Source organism: Martes martes (assembly GCF_963455335.1).
Source record: "Martes martes genome assembly, chromosome: 2".
Lineage (NCBI taxonomy): Eukaryota > Metazoa > Chordata > Mammalia > Carnivora > Mustelidae > Martes > Martes martes.
The window spans coordinates 106,580,109-106,603,163 of record NC_137889.1 but is presented as its reverse complement, the minus strand read 5'-3'; the positions used below and the strand labels follow the sequence as shown (position 1 = coordinate 106,603,163).

At 39.0% G+C, this 23,055-nt stretch overlaps 1 protein-coding gene across 1 annotated transcript in view; it reads left to right on the top strand.

Annotated features, from left to right (window-relative positions):
- Positions 1-5,328: 5,328 nt before the first annotated feature.
- The window catches only part of DKK2 (dickkopf WNT signaling pathway inhibitor 2), a 102,984-nt gene continuing 85,257 nt past the window's right edge, over positions 5,329-23,055 (top strand). Inside the window, exon 1 of the mRNA XM_080796401.1 lies at positions 5,329-6,250. Within this exon, the coding sequence (XP_080652527.1) occupies positions 6,029-6,250 (222 nt within the window). The 5' untranslated portion in view covers positions 5,329-6,028. The remainder of the gene's footprint in view (positions 6,251-23,055) is intronic.

The following is a 23,055-nucleotide window of genomic DNA, read 5'->3' as shown; positions in this document are numbered from 1 at the left end:
CAGGTCCTGATCTCAAGATCCTGGGATCGAGCCCCACATCGAGCCCCACATCGGGCTCTCTGCTCAGCGGGGAGCCTGCTCCCCTTCCTCTCTCTCTGCCTGCCTCTCTGCCTACTTGTGATCTCTGTCAAATAAATAAATAAAAATCTTTGTTAAAAAAATAGCTAACACATGCAATGCATGTGGAGTACTTCACAAGCTGGCACATAGTAAGCATTTAATATATTGTGTTTATTATTGTTGTTTTATTACTTCTATATATTCCAAGCCAGATACCTATAAAATTCCTTAAGGTAGCTGTAGTTTAATATCTTAACTTTTCATACCTCAGACTGGTTTTGGGCATTGTAGCCTATTCCTACAGTATAAAAAAGTAGGATCTACTGCAAAATGATCATCAAAAATAAACTAAACACAATTTATATTCCCTGTTACCAAGCCCTAGTTACACTTCAAACACAGATTTTTAAATTGCCACTTGGGAACCTATTTTCTTATTTTTTGCAAACAGTTCTCACATTATTTTTCAATCTATGCCACAATTTATTTTCTAGTTGAAGTTTTTCCTTGGTCATTAGTCATAGGTTCAGGTAACTGACAGGAACAAACACACTGTACCATGACTGGATTAGCTACCCTGCCCTTCTATTTTTTAAGACCCTCTACTTCAAGTGACCAAATCATTTCTGACTGGATAAATTGCCAGATTTTCAATAGTTTCTCCATTTGACTAATGTTTGTTTTGGAAATAATCTGTAATAATAACAGGGTAGAAATCAATCCATCGTGTTGTTGGCAGGTTGAGGGCTCATAGAACATTTTGCCTAACTCACTGTGGCTTCTAAATCTTAGCAGTTAACAGTTGATTAAAACCAACCAATCAACCAATACATTCCTCCCCCAAATAGATACAACAACAAAAGCAGATATTTAAAAAGTCACGTTTCTGGAGCCCTTTCTATAAAAAAATACAGCAGCTTTAACTTCTCTAGAACTCTGGAGACCTAAGAAGCAGAGTTTGGAAGCCCCTGGTCCAGATTATTGAGAAGTTGTTTGTTTTCTTGCTCACCAAGATGATATTTCTTACAATGAACCTCTCTTAAGAATTAAACATGTTTCCCTTTCACAGCCAAGTGTAGTAGTTTCCAAAGATGAATCTTGAAAGAGCCTGCCAGAGTTCAGCAGTGGGAGTAAGTGGACCACCAGGAAGGATTCGCAGTATATAAAACAAGCAGAAATTTGCACATTGCAAAAGGAAAGGCTTGGTGTTCAACATTTGGAGAATGTTTCTAATTTCCATTTCACCAAAGGTCTCTCACATGCACAAGAATCAGTAGAGTTTTATCCACTTGAGTTTTTGACTATAATATTTGCTCACTTTTTATTAGCTGGGCTCAGGTGCTAGCGGGAATCTGTTCAGTAATTCTCATTTGAGTGGCAGATAACATATTGAGAAGATGATTAATATGTCAAGGATCAAAACCCAAGCCATTAACTAAGGAATTATGTTTCTGGTTCACTGTGAAATCCCTTAAACCATCTCACTTGTATGTGTTTGTGTCAAAATAGCTAGCACCTACACTGTGAGTGATGGGGTTTTTTCTCATTAGCTGGTCTTGTTGTCCATGAAATCAAGGAATAAAAGAGTTAGTAGCTGAAAATATGGCAGGGATCAAATAGGAAATGCAAATTTTCTATCTGGTATGGAAATTAGTCCTATCAAGAAACACAAAAAATGTTCACAATACCAGTGCTAACTTACATTTACTGAAGGTTAATTAAAATGTAATTGACAGCAATTTTATAGGCAGAGTGAGAAATATGAAATTCTCATGTGATAAGATCCGAAGAGTTGAGTATTACTAGAATAGAGAACCAGGTGGCCTTGTTTACTATGGAGAGAGGAAACCTACATAACCATATTTTTCAAATCTTGTAACATCCAACAAGAAGAAGGTCTGTCATGTCCATCCTGTGTGGACAAGATGATTTGGTGTCCTAAAGGAGCTACTAAAATATACTCTCCCTTCCCAAATTTGCCATACTACCATATTTCTGTTCTTACCAAACTAAAATGACCACACTCGTATCATTTCTTTGGGTTCAACCACAAATATAAGAATATTGTCTCTTTGTACACTCTAAAAGTATACATGCAACTTATAACAAAAGGAAAAACTCTGGGGGACATCTCTAATTTCTTTTATTTCCACAGTCACATGAATTCAATCTAATGCAGAAGTTCCTAATACCCTGTGAGAGACCGAGGTTGGCAGAATTCAGTAGCAGGTGAGAACAGAGGAAGGCTCCTGAGAAGGGCAAGAGGCCGATTTCAGTGAGGCAAGGCCTTGACAGTGGACCACAAGCCTCTCCATAGCCAAGGCCCTGACTTATGCACCTTTGGATCTTCAGGACCATAAACTTAATCCATATGAAGCGAATGGATGAACAACTGCTAAACAGACTTATGTAGGAAGCGGTTACCAATGAAGGGAGAGAGAGAATGGGGTAGGAAACAAGAATAAAGGAATGATGTGTATGCCCTTCGCTCACCTTGAGGCTAAGTAGTCCGAAGGGAACCAGGACCCAGAAACAACTACTAAGACACTTGTGGTTTTTTTGATGGAACCAAGCTGACTGGAGAAGCAAAGAAGGAAAATATAGACAAAGGAAAAAGTGTTCATAGAGGTACTTTCTTCTGAATAAGAAAACCCTATCCTTACTTCTGTACAGTGTTGCTTTTATATGTTTACTCCCTAATGATGTTTTTGCAAAACGCATAAAAATATGTTTTTCCAAGTACAATATGAAGTTTGTATCTTCATACTTATAAAAACATACATGAGAAAACACATGTGTGGTTATGACAGTAATCCAAAGGATTATGTTTATTTACAGTTCGTTGATTTTGTGTATGCATATCTATTTGTCTACATGTGGGTTATGTGTGTCTGTTTCTGTTACACAGTTTTACAGAGAACATTTGGATCATGACTGCAATTAGTTTTTACCTCTTTTTCGGGTATAATCATGTATGTGGTAGCATTTGATTCCATAGTGTGATTTAGTTTTACATGTGGGGGAAAATACTTGTGCACATAAAAGTGAACTTTGATTTTCAACTCTGGTTTGTAAAAGTTTGCTTGTAAGGTGTTGGGTAAGCCTCTGAGATAATCTCTATCATGATACTCAGAGCTGAAGGCTTTTGTGAGAGTAAAGAAGCTGAGCTTGATATCATTTTTCTTTTCAGCAGAGCATTGACAAGTGTTAGGTATGACTATATGGGATCTTGCTTTGGTTGGAAGTAAGGAAAGAGGGAACTGATGGAAATAGGCAAAGTATCTTCAGATTTTCTCTTGGTTCATTTGTTCCTTCTTTAGCTGATGGTGGATATTTACAACCTTCAAATGGATGTAGAGTGACTTCTTGCCTACATATTTAGTTGTCTTTTGAATTTTCCTTTTGCTCTAAAATACTCTTGAAAAATTCCTAACCAATAGTCTTCTAACTTAATTTTCTCCTTTACTCAAATGTTTTCCAACTGGAATATCCCAGGAAAAGATAATACCCTCCTTAAGATGTAAAGAGTGAATCACAAGTACTTATTAATAGAGTTTCCTTGCCTTCCACTAGTGCCTGGAATGGTTCCTTTGTCCTTACAAATCCACTCCTAGGGATATTTTTAAAAAGTGGGGAAAAAATTCAATGTGAAAATCTCTAACCTAAGAAAGCACAAAAGCAAGTCAAAGACAAGAAAAGATTCCAGAGGGTTCCTTAAATTTTAATGCCCTTTTGCTTGTGGTGTTAAAAAAAAAAAAAAAAAATCTGAAACTGAAGCATTCCAGGCCAGACAGACTCACAGATCAGGGCAGGAAATATGCAAAGCTGGTGCTGTCTGGGAGAACCCAGCCATAAATTCACACTTTAGAACTCAGCCCTTTTTTGGGGAAAAGAGTCACTATCGTTCTCACTTGGAGACAATATGTTCAATGTATACTCCTGTACACGCCCGTGTGCAACTGCATCAGGTATGAAAACTGAGGAACCCGGGTCTGAAGATCAGGTCTATCTATAATGCGGTTCAGGAGATCAGCTTCGTTCTCTAGTTGTTAGCTGCCAACTTGTGGCACTGTCTCAATTTCTCTGCGCACAGGCGTTAGACCATGGAAAGGATAAATGCAACAATTCCCAAACAACCCTTCCCGTTGCATTAGAAACATTGGCGCTTAACCACCAAACCGCTCCAAACCCGAGCCCTGTGCTTGCCTGGGACAGCTTGTCTTCTGCCAGTGCTTCCGCACCCCGGCGGGCCGCTGTCACTGGCGCCCCCAAGCGCTGCGCGCCAGCGCTTCCCAGCCCTTCTCTGCACCTCCTTCCACCTTCTCAGAGGCAAACCGGACCTGAGGAGCCTGGGGGCTGGCAGGGAAGGCTTGCCGGGGAATTCTCAGAGGCTAAGAGACAGGGAGCTGAGGAAGGCAGGACCTCCAAGGCTTCCTTGCCTCCCGTCATGCCCGTTTGGGATTTCCTCTAGCGCAGTAAAGATGCCCGGTAAAGCTGTGAGACTGAAACCCTCTGACACTACTCAAGGCACCCCATTTCTCCCAACCCCGCGGAGACGTAAACATACGCTGCGTGTGTGGTGGGGTCGTGAAGTTGGGGGGTACAAAAGGTGGAGACTAGAAAATTCCAAACGTCTCCCGGGTGAGCGTAGGAACATCGTTCCTTTTTTTTCTGGTCCTCTTCTCCCCAGTTCCAAAGTCCCCGTCCACGTCAGTTGGGCACCCCCTGGCACAACATAGCGCAGCCTCACATACACACTGGGAGGCACAGACTAAAACCCAGCTTGGGTCCTTGCGCATACAGACCGCATGATCTGTACGCCCAGATGCTCACTTCTCCAAACCTTCCATGGGGCTTTTCTAGTGCTCTTCTAGGAGTCAAGTACCGGAGATGGTTTGGGAAACCTAAAGAAGGGCGCTGGCGGTCCCCAAGGGCGGTGGCAACCTGCCCCTCTCCACTTCCACTTTTGCCCTCCGTCTGTTTCCAAAGGTCTTTCCACCCGCCAGAGCTGTTGTCAGGAATTAGGAGGCCTCACGTTCCCCTGGGAATGAATCCCTTTTTCTCAGTTGTTGTGGAGAGCAGAGGGGTGTGGGAGGGGGGCAAAAAGGAGAGGCAGGAGGGGGAGCCGCAGGGGGAAGCAGAGGAGTGGGGCGGGAACGTGGGGGGTGAGAGAAACGTTTTCACTCTTTGTCACTCTTGAATTGGGGGCGGAGAAAAAAAAAAACCCACTGTGGGAAGCTATAAAAAGCAAAGGGGGCGGCGGTGAGAGAGCAAACAGAGAGAGCGAGACCGCGCGGCGCGCACGACCGCTCCCAGGGCATTGCTGCGCCTCTGGCTGCGGTAGGCGGCCGAGTGTGAATCCGGGAGCGACACTTCGTCAGGACTGTGCCAGCGCGCGTGGGAGACCTCGGCTCTCAGACCTCGACAGTCCGGTCTGGGGCGTTCTTGACCCTCCCCCCCCCCCAATAGCGCCCGCTATTATTGTGTCCTGCAAAGGTTGAGACTAAAGGGTCAGGAAGGAAAAGAGGAGAGAAAAGCAACTGAGGCCGAAGGAACTGGTGTGGCCCTCCAGAGCCAATTAAGAGAACTGGACCGCGGAGATCCGGCGGGAACACCGCGGTGCGGGGCAAGGAGCAACTGAAGCGGTGCTGTCTGTGGGGCTGGGTCTTCTTGCACCTCGGGTCACGCCTCCTTGGCGAGAAGGCGCCTCGCCTTTGATTGCTTCCAGTTCCTGCAGAACTTCCTGCCCTGGTGGAGAAGCGGGTCTTGCTTGGGTCGCTCTCGCTCCTGGTTGAGGCGTGAGACTGAATTCACACAGTGCTGGGCCCCCGAAGCCGAGTGGGGTCGGGGGAACAGAGCCTGCGAGCCCCCGCACCCCGAGTGAGGGGTCCCGGTGTTGGGGTCCTCTCTCCCCTTGCACCCGCACCCCTCCGGGCTCTGTGCCTCCCCGGGGACCCCTCGCCGGGAAATGGCCGCGCTGATGTGTGGCAAGGACTCGTCCCGCTGTCTGCTCCTACTGGCCGCGGTGCTGATGGTGGAGAGCTCACAGCTCGGCAGCTCGCGGGCCAAACTCAACTCCATCAAGTCCTCTCTGGGCGGGGAGACGCCTGCCCAGGCAGCCAATCGATCAGCGGGCACATACCAAGGACTGGCTTTCGGCGGCAGTAAGAAGGGCAAAAACCTGGGGCAGGTAGGAAAACACTCCAAATACACTCTACAGCCAAGAGCGGTAGGCACCAGCGCTCTTGATCGTGTAGTTTGCCTTTGCACCCCTCAACCTTTCAAGTGCGCCCCCACGTGTGGGCGCGCCCCGCAGCTGGGGAGGGCTTCCCAGAAGCAGATCTCCGTGGGTGCGGGTGGCTAGTGGCTGCTAGTGCTGGGGGGCGTGGAGCGGGCGGGTTAGGGTTCTCCCACCTTTGCTTGGGGACTTGGGCAGGTACAAGATCCAGTGTGTACCGTTGGGGAATGGTCCTTCTCCAAATTTATCAAGGCAATGCTGACGATAATGTTAATAGCAGCTAACACATAGCAAAGATTTTCTGTCAGGCACCATTCTAAGCGCTTACCTTTATTTAATCTTCCCAACCCTATGAGTTAGTCGCTGCTACTTTTCCCCTTCTGCCAATGAAAAAATTGTGTTACGGAGTGATTAAGAGATTTACCCAAAGCGCACAAGCTAATGCTAAATCGCAGAATGGGCTTCCAATCCGAGCAGTCATGGGCCAAATCTTGGTCTCTCAACCGTTACATTTCACAATCTAGAGGGGGAATATACCCCCTTTCAGGTTCTGTTCCCCTCCCAACCACTTTCTTCCTTCAAAGAAGTGAGGTCACAGGGAGAAAACTTAAAAGACGCTCCTTTCCTCACTTCTGTAGCCTCATAAATAAATCATTTAGGTGGGAGCTGTCTGACAAAGCGACAGTGACAGCATCTTAACGCGGGCGACCGGGGTGCCTGCGATATAGCAAGGTGGACCCCGGATGTATTTTTGCAAGAGGACCTCTCTCTATCACACAGACAGATACATTGACAGTCGCTTGCAAAATGTTACACAAACATATACACACCGTATAATGAGCGTGCACCGTCCACACTGCTGTGGTCGGAGCGCAATGGCCAAGAGAGGGGGGCCTTGTGGGCACTGGGAACCAGGACAGCTCCCCCTTTCTGCTCCTTTTGTAGGAAGCCAAAAGTGAAAGCTCCTTTGCCAAACAGCACTCCCCCCTCTCAGCACAACTGTCAACCCCTGAAGGTGGCTCATTGCCCCAGGGAGCCCGGGTTTTCCCTGTTTTATCAGAGGAGCTTGCTGCAGCCCCTATGCGAGCTCTAGGTGTCCTCCATTGCCCCTGCCCCTATCGCAGGTGGCAGGGTAAGGGGTGAGAGCAAGGGCCAGTCCTGGATGGACAGGGAGGGAAAAGTTGCCCAGCGCTTGGTCCCCTACTGCCCTCTCATGGGGACAATTTTGCTAGTTTTGCAGTTCCAGAATGCTTTGAAATGGTTTTGAAATTCTTTGGCTTAGGCTTTGAAATGGCAACCGTTTCAGCTATCTTTTCAAAGAAATACAAAGTCTACAATCACGAGATTTTTTTTTAAGATCTCAAGGGAAATAAACTATATATACGCATACTTACTACATTCATACATACCCTTTGCGCATTCTCAACACATGTGCACGTACCTCCACATTTATGTGACCATTTTCATTCCCTTTTACTCTTCCCTCCTAAACTGATACTTTCGATAGTAATGGACATAACGTTCTCTTAGATATCTATCGTCATGAGATGAGGTGAAGATTGGAAAGAAAGGATGCTGTCAGTCCAAATCATAAGACTTTTCTCCAATGCTACTGACTTCAAATTTCACCTTATCAGTTGTTGAAGAGAGCTAGATGTTTATTTAGTTCAGCCAAGGACAGAGGGATGGACCCAATGATCTTTTGAGGTTCCTTTCGATTCTCATCCATGTACATTTGAGAGATTCTGTAAAAGGCTTTCTGCTTCTGTCACCACTGGGCCCCAACACTTGATGTTCCTGAATCAAATTATCAGTTATGTCAAAACTGTCATTAGCCGTGGGGTTACATGGACTAAACTGAAAATTGCCGCCCACAATCTAGCTTATGCCTTATGTTTTGATATGTCTCTTTTGCTCTCTCCAAATATCTGCTCCTTAAAGATGTTGCAACTCTATTTGCATGTCTTCAGATGGAAAATTTATTTATTTTACAAATGAGTTTAGTTTCCCTTCTTCCTTCCTTCCTTCCTTTCTTTCTCTTTCTCTCTCTCTTTTTGTCTTTCAAGTTGAAATTCTTGTATACTCTCCATAACCTAGCAGTTCCATGGAATATATATCATTATATTTCCTTAATTATATATCCTTAAGATTTTGTGAGAAAATGGTAATTTATAAGAGATAGTTGTAACATAAAACACTGAGTTGAATCAAAGTAAAATAGATGGAAAATAGGATTATCTTTTGTTATTTTCTGGCTTCTCGGGTGCTTAGCGGGTGATCTATAATATATATTATTATGAAGAAACAAACAGAAAAAATCTATCTTCTTTGAAGTAGAAAGAGGAATTCTTTGAATATTTATGGGTCTCTTTACTTTCTTTATTCTACTAGCTATGTGGTTTCTGAGATTCTTAGGACTCTAATTTTCAGTAATGGATTGGAAGTTAGAAAGTCTATTCAAACAGGAAGATGCCACATCCTTTTTTGGAGAAAAAAAAAACAAAACAAAACCTAGAATTGAATTGTAGCTGAGCTGAATTTTCATCCATCAGAAATAGAAAAATATGATTGATTGAGAAGATTGGAAATAAAGTATCAGCTGATCAAACCAGCTAATTATGTAGTGTCATCCTGAGGCCTGATCATTTAATTTTTCTCCTCCTCTCCATCCTTGATTACTGATGCTGAAATATATGTGTTTCAGAGATACAGGATACAGGAACAGGAAACTGTAGGATGCAAATTCAAGTAGGCACTTTAGAAACTTAGTCTTTGGTCTTCTTTTCCTTAAGTGAAAATTGAATAATTGTCTATTTTTTCTGACTTACTTTTAGAATAGAGAATTAGGGGCGCCTGGGTGGCTCAGTGGGTTAAGCCGCTGCCTTCGGCTCAGGTCATGATCTCAGGGTCCTGGGATCGAGTCCCGCATCGGGCTCTCTGCTCAGCAGGGAGCCTGCTTCTCCCTCCACTTCTCTCTGCCTGCCTCTCTGCCTGCCTCTCTGCCTACTTGTGATCTCTCTCTGTCAAATAAATAAATGGAATCTTTAAAAAAAAAAAAAAAAAAAAGAATAGAGAATTAAAATAAAAATTTTATTGTGATTGCAGAATAAATTATTGAAGGAATTTAATAATTCATTAATCTACAAAAGTGAAAATGAGACAAAATGGGCCCCAGTGTTTTCTTGATTCAATGTAGTCTGTTTTCATATGAAGTAAACATTCTTAGGAATATAGGATATAGGCATTAGCAATTAGGAATATTGAATATAGAATATATAGAATATATTCCTATATAGAATATAGCAATTCAATTTGTTCAGGAGGCAAGGTGGATTATTTGTAAATCACTCCTGGAAAAGATGGCTTTGAATTTCAGGAAAGATTTAGAGAGCCCAGAAAGACAATGTACTGCTCTCCAGAGGTGTTACAGTTCTCATTTTTAGGTTTGCTTTCAAAGACAGTTATAAGTTATGATAGAAAATGACATAGAAAATTGAATATGATAGTATTCGGGTGATTGATACAGAAAGAGCAAAAATGATTTTGCTGAATTATTCACACATATGTTTTAATTTGACTTTCTGTTTTCAGCTATTGTTTACGGGTTTTAAAGGATAGTGTATATATGTATAGGTATATGGGATAAATTAAGTTGTGGACTGTAACTAATGTATACATACGTCAATATATTTCAGTTTTTAAAGAGATTATTGAAAGCGTTCTAAATTAAAAAGAATTTTAAACAAAACCTTCAATATATGGATACATGTATTCTGAATAAGTACACTGTTGCTTGACATCACCCCTGGAGTTTGAGGTAATCAAATTTTATCGGCCACCCTTAAGAACAAATTAAAAAACAAGCAATTTAAAAACTCAGTTTATCTTTGCAGTTCACTTTTTTTTTTTTTTTTGGTAAATGGAAAGACCTTTTGGATTTGTGCTTGAAAGTACTTCTTTTAGTCTTCTTTACTTCTTGCTTTGCCTTTTTGAGACAAGCAGATTACATTGAATGTAACATTATAGGATTTTAAAATATTTTTAAAAGTTTTGAGTAGAACAGTGGAAAATAATTGTCTTAAATGTAAATAAGCTTTCTGGCATGTGTCTCTAAAAAGAAACTGAAAACTGCTTTAAAAAATTTAGATTCCATGATTTTCTCATATAACTTGGACATTTGGATAGGTTTGGATGAAGTTGTGTTGTGAAAAAAGAATGCTTGAAATGCATCGGAACAGAAGCTTGAGGGAGTCTGTTAGAGAGCACTAATATTTGTGTATTGCATTTTCTTTAATAAAAGTGCCACATCTACTTGTATGCGTAAACACTTATGAAAGTGCTCACAAAAATCAACTATATATAAACTAGATAGTCTATTTTCTGTAGGTGATCACTTCGCTTTTTGAAATTATCCATGACTTTTTTTTTTTTAACCCCAGCCCAACTTTCTCCTGTTAGAGAGTAAATATCTGCGATTTCCTCTGGACATCAACTGACGCTAAGTGTAATCGGGAATGCAAATCATTTTCAAAATTTAAAGTTTCCAAAATAGAAAGATTTTGTAACAATCCACAGCAAGATTCCTCTTCCTTCACTGTGAATAATAGAGAAATATTGATCGTTGGTACAAGTGGAAGGTGACCTCGTGAATAGCAAGAAAAGTATTTTAACGATAGTCTAACTATGAGCATCCATCATTTTATTTTTGTGCTAGAGGAGAGAGAGCAAGGGACAAGTTTACTTAAATTCACTCCAGCTGTGACTTTGACCCTACCAGAATCTTCTTTAGTACTCCCCGCTAAAGCAAACTCCTCCCAAGATGTTTCAAGTCTTAATAGTTTTTAAAGTAGAGAAAACAATGTAATAGAAAGGGAATTGATATATTCTGTTCTAGGATAATATTGCCACTTCCTCCTCTTTTCCTTGCACAATCAATTTGAGTGGATAGTAAAATAACCTGTTAAATTATAGAGGTCTTTTATAATACTCAATGTATTTACATTTTAGACTCACTCTTTTCTGGCTATTCATTCTTTGATATTGATGTAACATCAAAATGAATGATAATCTTATTTCTATCTGTGATTCCCTGATAGGCCTTTAAAGTCATTTTACTTCATTAGACCTCTAGTTACTTGTATTCATCCATAAAGGAGATAAAACTGCTCCTAGTTTTTTGGCAGGATGCAAAAGGAAACAAAATTAATAATAGTTAATGGATTGATTTTTGCATTGTGTAGGATTGCTTTAAGATAGCACAGAAAGATTAAATATGGAATGAATAATGAAAATTTAGTATTACCATGTAAGGTAAGCAGAGGTTAATTTTCTCTTCTTCCTCTGTCCACTCTTGCCAGGAACTAGAGAATAGAAACATATTTTTCTCTAATTATTGTCTTTTTTTTTTTTTTCAGGACAAATATAAGTCATTCTCCCAAACGAAGAGGTCAACTGATATAAAATATGGGAGATTTTTTTGATAGGAACATCTGTGCACAGGAAGAAAAGTCACCACCCAAATATTCTAAGTAGTAGTTTCCCAACGAGTCTCTCATGCTAGCGACTTTGGGTCACTGCCTACGTCTTTGGGTTCAAACCAATGACGGAAGGCCATGAATGATACCAGCCTCTAATCAAATGTCCTTAGGGAGAGCTCATCCCATAAATCCTTATACACTGAATCAGAGAAAACTTTAAGGCAGAGGGATTTCAATAGCAGATCTAAAATGATGTATTTTAACTCAAGTAATTAGCTTATGTAAGCACTAAAAAACAAAATTATTATTTCAATACTGATTCCACAACCACTGAATCTGTATAACAGATTATATTTATGGGATCTTAATACTAGTCTAGATTTACCTATGTGCTCCAAATAATAAATGTAGAAATGAAATCAGAAAAAACATAAAAGTAGTAAGTTTTTAAAAGCTCATTACTTCTCTCACCTCCACAAACAAAAGGGACAAATGTGCATCAGATATCCTTTTAAATATATTACAGTGATAAATTAATTGATTCCACTTATGTATTATAATTTGGTATAGAGAATAGTTACATATTTCATAATAAAATGAATTTTAACTATCCACCCTGTCTAAAACAAACAAATATATAAAATCAATGAGTGAATAAGTACAGTAAGTGGCAAAACAAGCCAAAACATCACAATTGGTAGGACTGATTTCTTAAAATGGTAGATCTATCCAAACATTTCCTAAAAGATGTTAATTCTCTGTGTTATGCTTTATCATTCCAAATAAGAAGGTTCTTTTTTCTAGGAATTGAAGGAAGTGAGTGATCATTGCTCCAGATGTTTCATTTTAATTAACTCTTTCAAGCCTCTTAACAGCCCTTCAAGGAGCAAGTCCTATTATCATCCTTATTTTTAGAAATAATGAAATATTTTATAAAGGATAAAACAATGATTTTCCTGAGGCACAGAGAGGTTATGCAGTTTGCATAAGCCACGCAGCATTAAAAAGAGAAAGGCAAAACACACTCCCCAATATCCATCTTCCTGCATCTGAGTGCCACCTGGTGCCCGCTGAAAACAGGTAGAGGCCCTCTCAGGGACTTCTCTGAGTTGGTTTGGCTGGCATCACTCCTACTCTGCTCAGATAGGGAAAAATTATCTAGGTTGAGAGCCTACTATTGCTGTCGCATCTTTCTCACTTTTGACTCTTGCTAGCTGCCTTTCAGAGAGTCAGAGGACCTGTAGCAGCCCCACAGCACTGTAGTTTCCAAATAGGTTCTAACTTCTGACTTGCCACTAACCAACTTAATGTCTTTGAAAAAGGCACTTCGCAATGAATTTTGGAACACTGAAAAGAAATAAAATGGAAAAAAAAAAAGAAGAAGAAAAAGGCACTTCAATCTCCGGTTCTTTTTTTTTTTTTTAATATGTAAAATAAGATACAATAACAATAGCAACCATAGAGTAATAACACTTATGTGACTGAGCCAGAGAGAGAGGAAAGTACACTTATTTACTGTGCTAATGTCATTATTACTACTACCATTGCAGAAATAGGTAAGCCAAGGGCTCAGGCACAAAAGAGAAAGTGGCTGTACAGTCTTCCCTGCCCTCCCAACAAATTGGGCAGGGCTAATTAAATAAATGCATGTGATGTCATAAGGGAAACAAATGAACTCAATTACACCAAGGACTGGAATTTAAAATAAAACAAGACAAAATAAATAAACAGAAAAGTATGTTATCACGTTTCTTGTATCAAATGTGAACATAGGGATGGCGAGTCAGTGCTGTCTCGTACGAAGTAAGCAAAATAGCATGTAATTGAGTAATTGTTGAAATTACACAGAAGCCACGGTACAGCAGACATTAAAATACAGTCGCAGTAAGTGAAGGTCCTAACCGCCATGGCAATATTAGTTATTTAACCACAGGAACCAAAATAATTGAACAACATGTTAGAGTCTGCTGCCAACAGCATTAATTTGATATTCTCCAAAGTAAGATAGCCTCTGCAAAGGCAGGTTCCTTGACATTTTCTGCACAGTCTGGAGCCCAGAGAGCTTGCTGAGAATTTGGAAGGTTTACAAGCCTCTTTAAGTGTCGACTGTCCTATCAGGAGGACTCAGAAATTTGGAGCTCATTATTCCCATTCCATTCCCTTCACTTTCTTTGTTTTATTTGAGCTATTTCTTTCATGATGCACATAATCTGGAAATAATTGAACAATGTTAAATGAAGAGTGAAAGTCATCTCATTGAAGTATGTGATCAATTTATTTTAATGTATCGGAAATGAGCTGTTTGCCAATAGGTGTTTCTATTTGATAATGAGCTAAAAGACTACATTCAAATGGGAGGATGGGTGGGGGGAATTGTCATTTAAAACTAACTGAAATGACAGCTCACATTCAAATAATGGTCTTCACTTGCTCATTCTAGCTTCACTTCATCTTAACCCTTTGAAACTTGGCTCAGCAGGCATTGGGTTAATTTATCTATGGAAATCTTCTTTCCAAAAATCATCCTCTGTACTCTGTAGTTTTTCCTTTATACTTTATTTATCCCCTTACTTCTGTGGCTACATATTTCCATGTTCCTTTTTGGGTTGTTCTTCTTTCTCTCTCTCTCTCTCTCTCTTTTCCTTCCTTTCTTTTCTTTTCTCTTTCTTTCTTTCTTTCTTTCTTTCTTTCTTTCTTTCTTTCTTTCTTCTTTCACTGATTCCTCTACAAACTTCTGTCCATAAATGTGGACATTTCCTCAAGTCCCTTCCTTAGTCTTCTTCTTTTTCTGCTCCACTCTCTCTCCTTTGCTGATAAGATTTCCTTCTTTGGAATCATCTGTCACATAGGCAGAAATCTCCCCTTAGTTTGAACTCCTGAGCCTCCTTACCTGCTCACCAGTTTGGGAAGTCTTTCCAGAAACAAACACACACATCTCCATATTTAAAAAAATGTACTTTTTATGTCTAACTTTGAATTGTCAGGAGTCAGACAACCAAGTCTTCATGATTTCTCATGCTATCAATAAAACCTGGTAAAAAGTACCCTAGGTTAGTCTAATGAAGGCCATAAGAATCAGGTCTCATTGCCTGAATTCTTCTCATGCCCTGGTCTGTTCATCACTCACTGGTGATGAAAGAAATCTGTGTAGATTCCCATGAACCCTACATATTTGAATGCTTGGGATTTAAATAGTCTCCACTTTTTTTCCCTATGATAGACCTGTTTGTTAAAACAACTCATGTCTGATTAGAATGTGCACAAATCTAGAATTTATACTTATTAAACATTACATATTATAATATGTACATGCACATTTTAAACAATATATAATGTTTATTTTTGTAGCTTGAACTACTGACCCCAGAGTATTTTTATGCTATTTGCTATTTTAGAATTAATTGTTTAATTGTTAATTTTCAGTGTGGGAAAACCTCCTTAACATTTATTTTCAACCTGACAGACTTAAACGTGCTTTGATAACTATGTAAGAGGATTCTTCAAATGTACTTATTCATTATTATTGAAGATGGAGAACTTTCTATAGAAAGAACCAAGAGAAGCTTTATCATAAAGTATATCAAGACTTTGTACCACAGACTAAAGTGGGATAGTTGAAGCTGACAGATACAGTAGAAATCACCTAGTTTAACTCATTTTATGTATGAGGGAACCACACTAGAAGATGTTTCCTGATCTGCCCCAATGTGCTACAGTCAGTGCCTGTGACAAAAGAATTTCTCCTAGAACTTGGATTATTTGACTTCTAACACAAGTCTTCCAAATAATCAAAAACAATGTTCTCTGTTAAATTTGTAATAGCAAAGCTCTACAGAAGAATTAAATTCAATTGTTTCAAAGCTAAGGGGAGATAAATGATATAGAGAGCTCTTTTTCAGCTCTGAATTTTGTATGTCAAAATGTATTGTCAAAGAATACAATGTCACGATGACAACTGTGTCAGTAGGATTTAAACAAACTTAATGAAGGAGAGTGGCTTTGCATGTATTGTCCTGGCTCATTTTTTCAGTCATGATACTTACTGACGTGATTAGCAAGAAGCCTGGCTGGAGAGAGTCTGTGCAGGAACAGCAGGAACACACAAAAGAAGGGGAGAAAATAATGGCAGGCTCTGGGAACACAGATTGCTTGACCTTTGTCCAAGCATCATCTAGGATAGAGGTCAATGGCTTTAAAATTTTTCTGACAGCAGTGCACAAAAAGAGATATATTTTGTTGTGATCCAGCACACAAACACACACACCCCCCCACACACCCCTGAAACAAAATCTTCGAAAATAAATATTCTTATGATGGGTAATGCAGTGAGACATTTTCAAAATTTTAGTCCTTCTCTTCCATTCTATGCTAGTCTCCTGTTCTATTCTCTCTCTCTCTCTCTCTCTCTCTCTCTAAAATGCTGGTCATGACTCATTGAACTGATTGATCAAAACCTGTGGTTTGAAAACCTCTGCCTCATTTGATACTCACCCTGCAGAGAACTCAGGGTACTATGCTTGGAGATCAGCAGTACTTTAGGGTCAGCCCCAGTAAGGCGAGGTAGAAAGCAGAGCAGGTAGGTCTTCATGGACGGAAGCATGCAGTGTCTCAGACCTCTCCAACTTTCTCTTCTGCAACATTGTGTCAGCCTCTGGCCTCTATGTGGGGAACCTCTCCACCTGAGACCTCCTTAACCTCTGCCTCTCTCTCTGCTTCCAGGAATAGGTGACCTATAACTATGCTGCATGCGGTACTTGGATGTTTCAGACATGTTTACTCAGAATCTGTTATCCTACATTAGTATTGTAATTTTGGGGTGTTTGCCATGTGCACCGTCATACTTTATTTCTGAGAAAATGCAGTTGAAGAAGCTTACAATGCCTCTGTGGGATAGAAGGTGTACCTCAAAGAGCATGGGATATAGATTCGGAAGACCTGCTTAGCTTATCTTTTTATATACGTGCCCTTGAAGAAATCATCTGACACCTTTAAACCTTAGTTATCTCATCAGTAAGATGTTAGTTCACAGCAATAATATTGTATTTTCCTTGGTTTTTGTAAAATATAAAATATTGCTTATTTAATTAATATCATTAGAGATTATTTTATAAAATACAAAATTAAGACCTTCCACTCTGAATTTATGAAAGACAAACGTGAATTAGTTAGAATCGACCCAAGAATGAGTTAATTTAATTGGATTTTGTGATTCTGGAGTCATAAATTCAATTTGTGTCTTGATAGATTTTTTTTTATAAGTAGGAAGTTGAAAGTGGAAGGGTTTTGTTTTTGTTGTTGTTGTTTTGTGTGTGTGTGTGTGTTTTCTATTTGTTTTCATTTTCTTGGATTTATTTTAAAAATTCAGTGCCAGCGGTAATACTTTCACCTTTCTGATTAAAACTTAGTTTTTGTTTTTGTTTTTGTTTTATAAACTGCTCTCTTGTTTGCTGTTAGAATATCCTGTCCGTGGGGTACTTGGGTAGCTCAGTGGGCTAATCCTCCACCTTGGGCTCAGGTCATGATCTCAGGGTCCTAGAATCGAGCCCTGTGTCAGGCTCTCTGCTCAGGGGGGAGCCTGGTTCCCCTCTCCCTCTGCCTGCCTCTCTGCCTACTTGTGATCTCTTTCTGTCTGTCAAATAAATAAAATCTTAAAAAAAAAAAAAAAAGAAAAAGAATATCCTGTCCATGATACTTAAGGAGAGCTCTATACCTTTTTTTTTTTTTTTTTTCCCTATCATGTTAGAGATGTGTTACTATTTATATGTTCTACCTTGGAAAGGCATGATAAGGGTCTTAACAGTAGAAGTAAGTATATTTTTAAAGCTCTGAAATTAAACTTGAGGGTCATATTTTGGACACATTATAGGTTATGGGATTCAGAATGGATAAAGTTCAGGGAAATAGCCAACTGAGTCAAGTTGTATGGATGTGAATCACATGGACTGTGACAGAGGAAAGAACATTTTGTCAAAAGTCTTCAAACAGGAAAGTGGGTATTTTCAGAGCTGTTGGAAACATATTGTATTGCTAAGGAGGCATTTCCTAGTGAACAATGTAATAACTCTGATCATTCATAGTTACAAGTGTTGGAATCTCACCCAGCCATTTGTCTAAGTTAAAAATAGTCTAGGTTTCTGGCTTTCTATCCCTGCTCCAAAGCAATTATTTTCTAATTTATAGGATTCTACTTCTTCCTTAATATTGATCTCTTTTGCTGCTTTATTATCATCCAATATTCATTGTTTTGACTCAGACCATAATCATTTCCTGATGAACTATTACAATATTATAATAGTTTTGTACTTCTCTAAACTATCCTCTATACCACTTCTAAAGTGAGCTTTTTTTTTTTATAAGATTTTATTTATTTATTTGACAGACAGAGATCACAAGTAGGCAGAGAGGCAGGCAGAGAGAGAGAGGGGGAAGCAGGCACCTCACTGAGCAGAGAGCCCGATCAGGGGCTCGATCCCAGGACCCTGGGATCATGACCTGAGCCAAAGGCAGAGGCTTATTAACCCACTGAGCCACACAGGTGCCCTAAGGTGAGCTTTTTAAAGTAAAAATCTGATCAGACTAGTCTCCATCTCATGTCCATTTCTAGAGCCCAAACTTCTTCTTCTTCTTCTTCTTCTTCTTCTTCTTTTTTTTTTTTTTTTAAAGATTTTACTTATTTATTTGACAGGCAGAGATCACAGGTAGGCAGAGACCCAGGCAGAGAGAAAGAGGTAGAAGCAGGCTCCCTGCTGAGCAGAGAGCCCGATGATGCGGGGCTCTATTCCAGGACCCTGGGATCACGACCTGAGCCAAAGGCAGAGGCTTTAACCCACTGAGCCACCCAGGCGCCCCAGAAGTCCAAACTTCTTGCCATGGCATACAGCGTCATCAATTACTTGTTTCTCTCTACTTTGTCCCTGAGGCCACATAATTGTTGAGTGGAAGAGCTGGGATTTATACTCAAGCAGTATTTCTTACATCTGTCTGCTCAATCACTGTGCCATGTTGCTGCCTCATATAAATTGGAAGCCAGAGAAATCAGCTAGAGAATTTTTATTGGTACATTTCAGAATTCAGATGTGACTAAATTCTTCAGATCCATCAACTTGCTAATTCCTTACTTATTTCTTAAGTGTATTAGATGCTATAATCATAGTAAACAAACATTTGTTTGACATAGATGCCATGCTGGGTCCTTGGAATAGGTAGCCATACAAACAAAAGCAGTCTTCTTGTGGAATCCAGTTGGAATTTTAAGATTGAAAGAGGTATCCAGAAATGATCCAGTTCATTCCTCAATTTCCAATACAGTGTGAAAGTTGGACAACCTGCTGTGTTTTCCTTTTTATAAAGATTTCTGAGAATGAACACTTACATTGCATTGCTTAGTTATCTCATTATCTTAACCTTAATTATGTTAAAAATGGGGACGTCCTGAGTTCTGTTTTAAGTGAAGCATGAATAAAACAAACCTGGATATCAATTTCTATGTAAGATCCCTTCCTTACTAAGGGAAAATGTAATCAAATAATTTTAGTCATTCTTCATAGATTATACTCTGTTTCCCCGATGAACAGTCAGTCTTCCTAACCTGGAAGAGTAGGACCATCTCTATAAACAGTGAAGAAAAAAGTCTGGTCATGCTGGATATTATGGTGATAATGTAAAGAGGTGTGTCTGCTTTTTATTTTCTAAATATTTTGCAAGGAATTAAATTTAGATTATTTTTTTTCTTTGTAAATGCCTCACTATTCCCCGAGGAGATCTGATCCTAATTTTATCACTTATAAAGTACTAAAGAAACATTAGTGGGAAGAGGCAGGCTTAGGAGGAATTAGAAGAATGGTAAGAAATAACAAAGTTGCACTAGTAGGAGGGTAGGAGTCTGGTGACCTAAAAATAGAATTGCAGAGAGGGTGAGTTCAGTAAAGTAGACAAGATCTTACCTCGGGTAGGGAAGAGAGATGGAATGTGTGCTAAAATACATCAAATGAAGAAATTTGTTAAAGATACAAATTTAAAATGATGTCATAGATTTTTTTAAACAACCACACTGAAATATTATTTTTCCAAATTAGTCTCTGCAGAGAACTCATTCTTTTGATATTGCTACTTAGATTTTTCTGTTGGAACTAACGTCAGAAAAAGTTTACATGTTTATTTTAAGTCATAACTTTATGACCACAAACAGTGTTATTCATATTGATTAACATACCACATTTAAAATACTTGGCTCTGAGTGGCTTTATGTTGTTTCCGTAAACCAAAAACCCCACAGAAGGTAAGGATGTCAAAGAAATGTGGTGTAGTTTCTGAAAGCAATTCTGAAAAGTTCCAAAGACATTCTGAGTCATGGAATCAGTATTGTGGTTTCAATTGTAAACCCTTCAATGTTGATTGCTTTAAGGTGGAAAACCATCAATTGGGTTTATGGTCTTAAAATAAAAAATATATATATATGTAATATTATCTTGTAATTAGGTCTTTTCTATTAGAAGAACCTGGTCAGAATTTATGTAATATGGTTACTATTTCTCATAGGATCATGGTGTTCAGGAAGCATTTAATGAGTGCAAGCTAGCAGTATGTTCCCCACCCAAAACCCACTCTTTTCCTGAAAGAAGAGGCAGAAACAAATCAAACCCAGGGCAATTCCCTAGAGTCTGTCTGGTGATACACATTACTTTATATGCCACTTAGTTAAATCATGTATACTGAAGTCAGAAAAACAAAGAGGTCTGTCAAAAGTTATTTTTTTAATGCAAACATTCTATTAAAATTTCAGAGATAAACTGCTTAACTTCAGTGAAAATGTTCTTGCAACAGTTCAAATTAATACAATGTTTCCAAAATGTTCTTTGGAAATCCTTATAAATTTCCTTGCTTACTTATTTGCCCTGCTGCTATCTTCCCAACACTTTTCAGAGAAAAAATTTTCTTTTTAACAAGAAAAATCTTGAACTTACATTCCAGTGAGGTCCTGGCCACACCAGCTGCAACGCATTGTAACTGAATTTTAGTCTCTGTTGGTTCTTATTGTTAAAAGCACGAGTGACCAGCACTCAGGTCTTATGCCACTGACATCCCAGTGATTGATTACAAATTAAATTGGAGTGTGTGAAAAATAAAAGCTTTCAACACAAAATAGCAACTATATTTGATGTCTTGATACTTAACAAAAAATTAGGTTAGACTAAAAAACATAATTCTGGTTTTAGTAAACGTCAGTAGAGAAGAATGTAGCCCAACCTCACCAGTAATTTTGTTGTTGTTGTTGTTGTTTTTAACTCCACTTCTGGGAGAGTCAGAGACTAACTGGAGAGAATGTTCTGATTGTAGGGACCAAGATGTCCTGAAATTTTCAAGGGCCATTTAAAATATCCTAGGGAATCAAGGCAGGGTGACCAAAGCAATGAACAAATTATTGATTTTGGATGCATATTATCAGATGTAGAACTCTCAGGCTTAATGATGAGCCCATTGCAACCATCATAAAGGGATTTAGTATAAGGATTTGAAAGAGTGGTGATCTGCAGCTAAAATGCATGAAAAGGAAGAGCATGATTCAGAGCTACTTATGACTCATTCACAAAATCAAGCAGGAAAAATAGGCTGACCTTTCAATCATCATCATTGCTTCTCCATGAATAATGCAGTCTGACATTAAGTGTAGTATCACTATACTTCTCCAGTGTACTCTCTCTTTTTTTTAACTTTTTTCTTTTTTTTTTTTTTTTTAACATATAACATATTATTAGCCCCAGGGGTACAGGTCTGTGAATCACCAGGTTTACACACTTCACAGCACTCACCATATGTCTAGTGTACTCTTAACAAAATCCTCCAGCCAGCATTAGTGAGGTCAGATCGCTGAGCAATACATGGTATCTTGCTTCTAGAAAATAGGGCCACTAATATTTGTTGAGAACCTACTTCATGCCAAGAACTTCATATTATCTCACTTAATCTTCTCAATGCCTTATAAGCTTTTGTCATGTGCAGAGCATTCAGTAAATGTTTGTGAAAGATAGGCAAGAAGAAGATGCTGGAAAAGTGAACCGTTACATTATGAGCAAGCTCAGCATATGGTGTCTGTGGTCTTGCGATGGTTTAGCTTAAAATTCAGAGTTATTTGAGAGCACCTGGGTGGCTCAGTGGGTTAAAGCCTCTGCCCTGGGATCAAGCCCCACATCAGGGTCCCTGATCAGCAGAGAGCCTGCTTCTCTCTCTCCCTCTGCCTGCCACTCTGCTTACTTGTATTCTCTATCTAAAAAAAAAAAAAAAAAAAAAAAAAAAAAAAAAAATCAGGGTTATTTGATTATGGTTTTAATGTAGAATGGTTTTGTCTTGCTGAGTTAGTAGGGAGACCACTTAATTTTTTTTTTTTTAAATGAATGAGATTTAGATGGCTGTCGGGTTATCAGGCCATTGTACACATGGTTAAAAAGTACATGAAAGATGCTCAATGTCATTAATCATCAGGGAAGTGCAAATCCAAACCACAGGGAGATATTACCTTACACTTGTTAGTATAGTTATTATTTTAAAAAGGCAAGAAATAACAAGTGGAGAATGAGGATGTGGAGAAAAGGGAACACTTGTGTGCTTTTGGTGGGAATGTAAATTGATGCAACCATTATGGAAAACACTGTGGAGTTTCCTCAAAAAATTAAAAATTGAACTATCATATAATTCATCAATTTCACTTCTGGTATTTATCCAATGAAAATAAAAACACTAACTCAAGAAGACATATGCACCTCTACGTTCATGGCAGCATTATTTACAATAGCCAAGATATGGAAACAACCTAAGTGTCCACTGATGGATGAATGGATCAAGAAATTGTTTATAGAAATGGAAACTATATAAAATTCCACATATAACAGAATATTATTCAGCCATAAATAGAACGTTTGGATATAATGGAATATTATTCAGCCATAAAAAGAATGGAATCTTGTCATTTGTGACAACATGGGTAGACCTCAAGGGCATTATGCTAAGTGAAATAAGTCAGAGAAAGACAAATACTATATGATGTCTCTTATACATGGAATCTAAAAAAGAAAGAAACCAGCAAACATACAAACAGACAAAAACCAAGCTTGTAGCTATGGAGAACAGATTGGTGGTTACTGGGGGGCAGGGTAGGGGAATTAAAAAAGAAGTGGAGACACATAATCCAATCACTGTGGCTGGAAACTGGCACAACTCCATATGCAATTAGTTTAGCAAGTTTATCTAATTATTTTTTATGTGCTTAATTTCTTATACAAGATA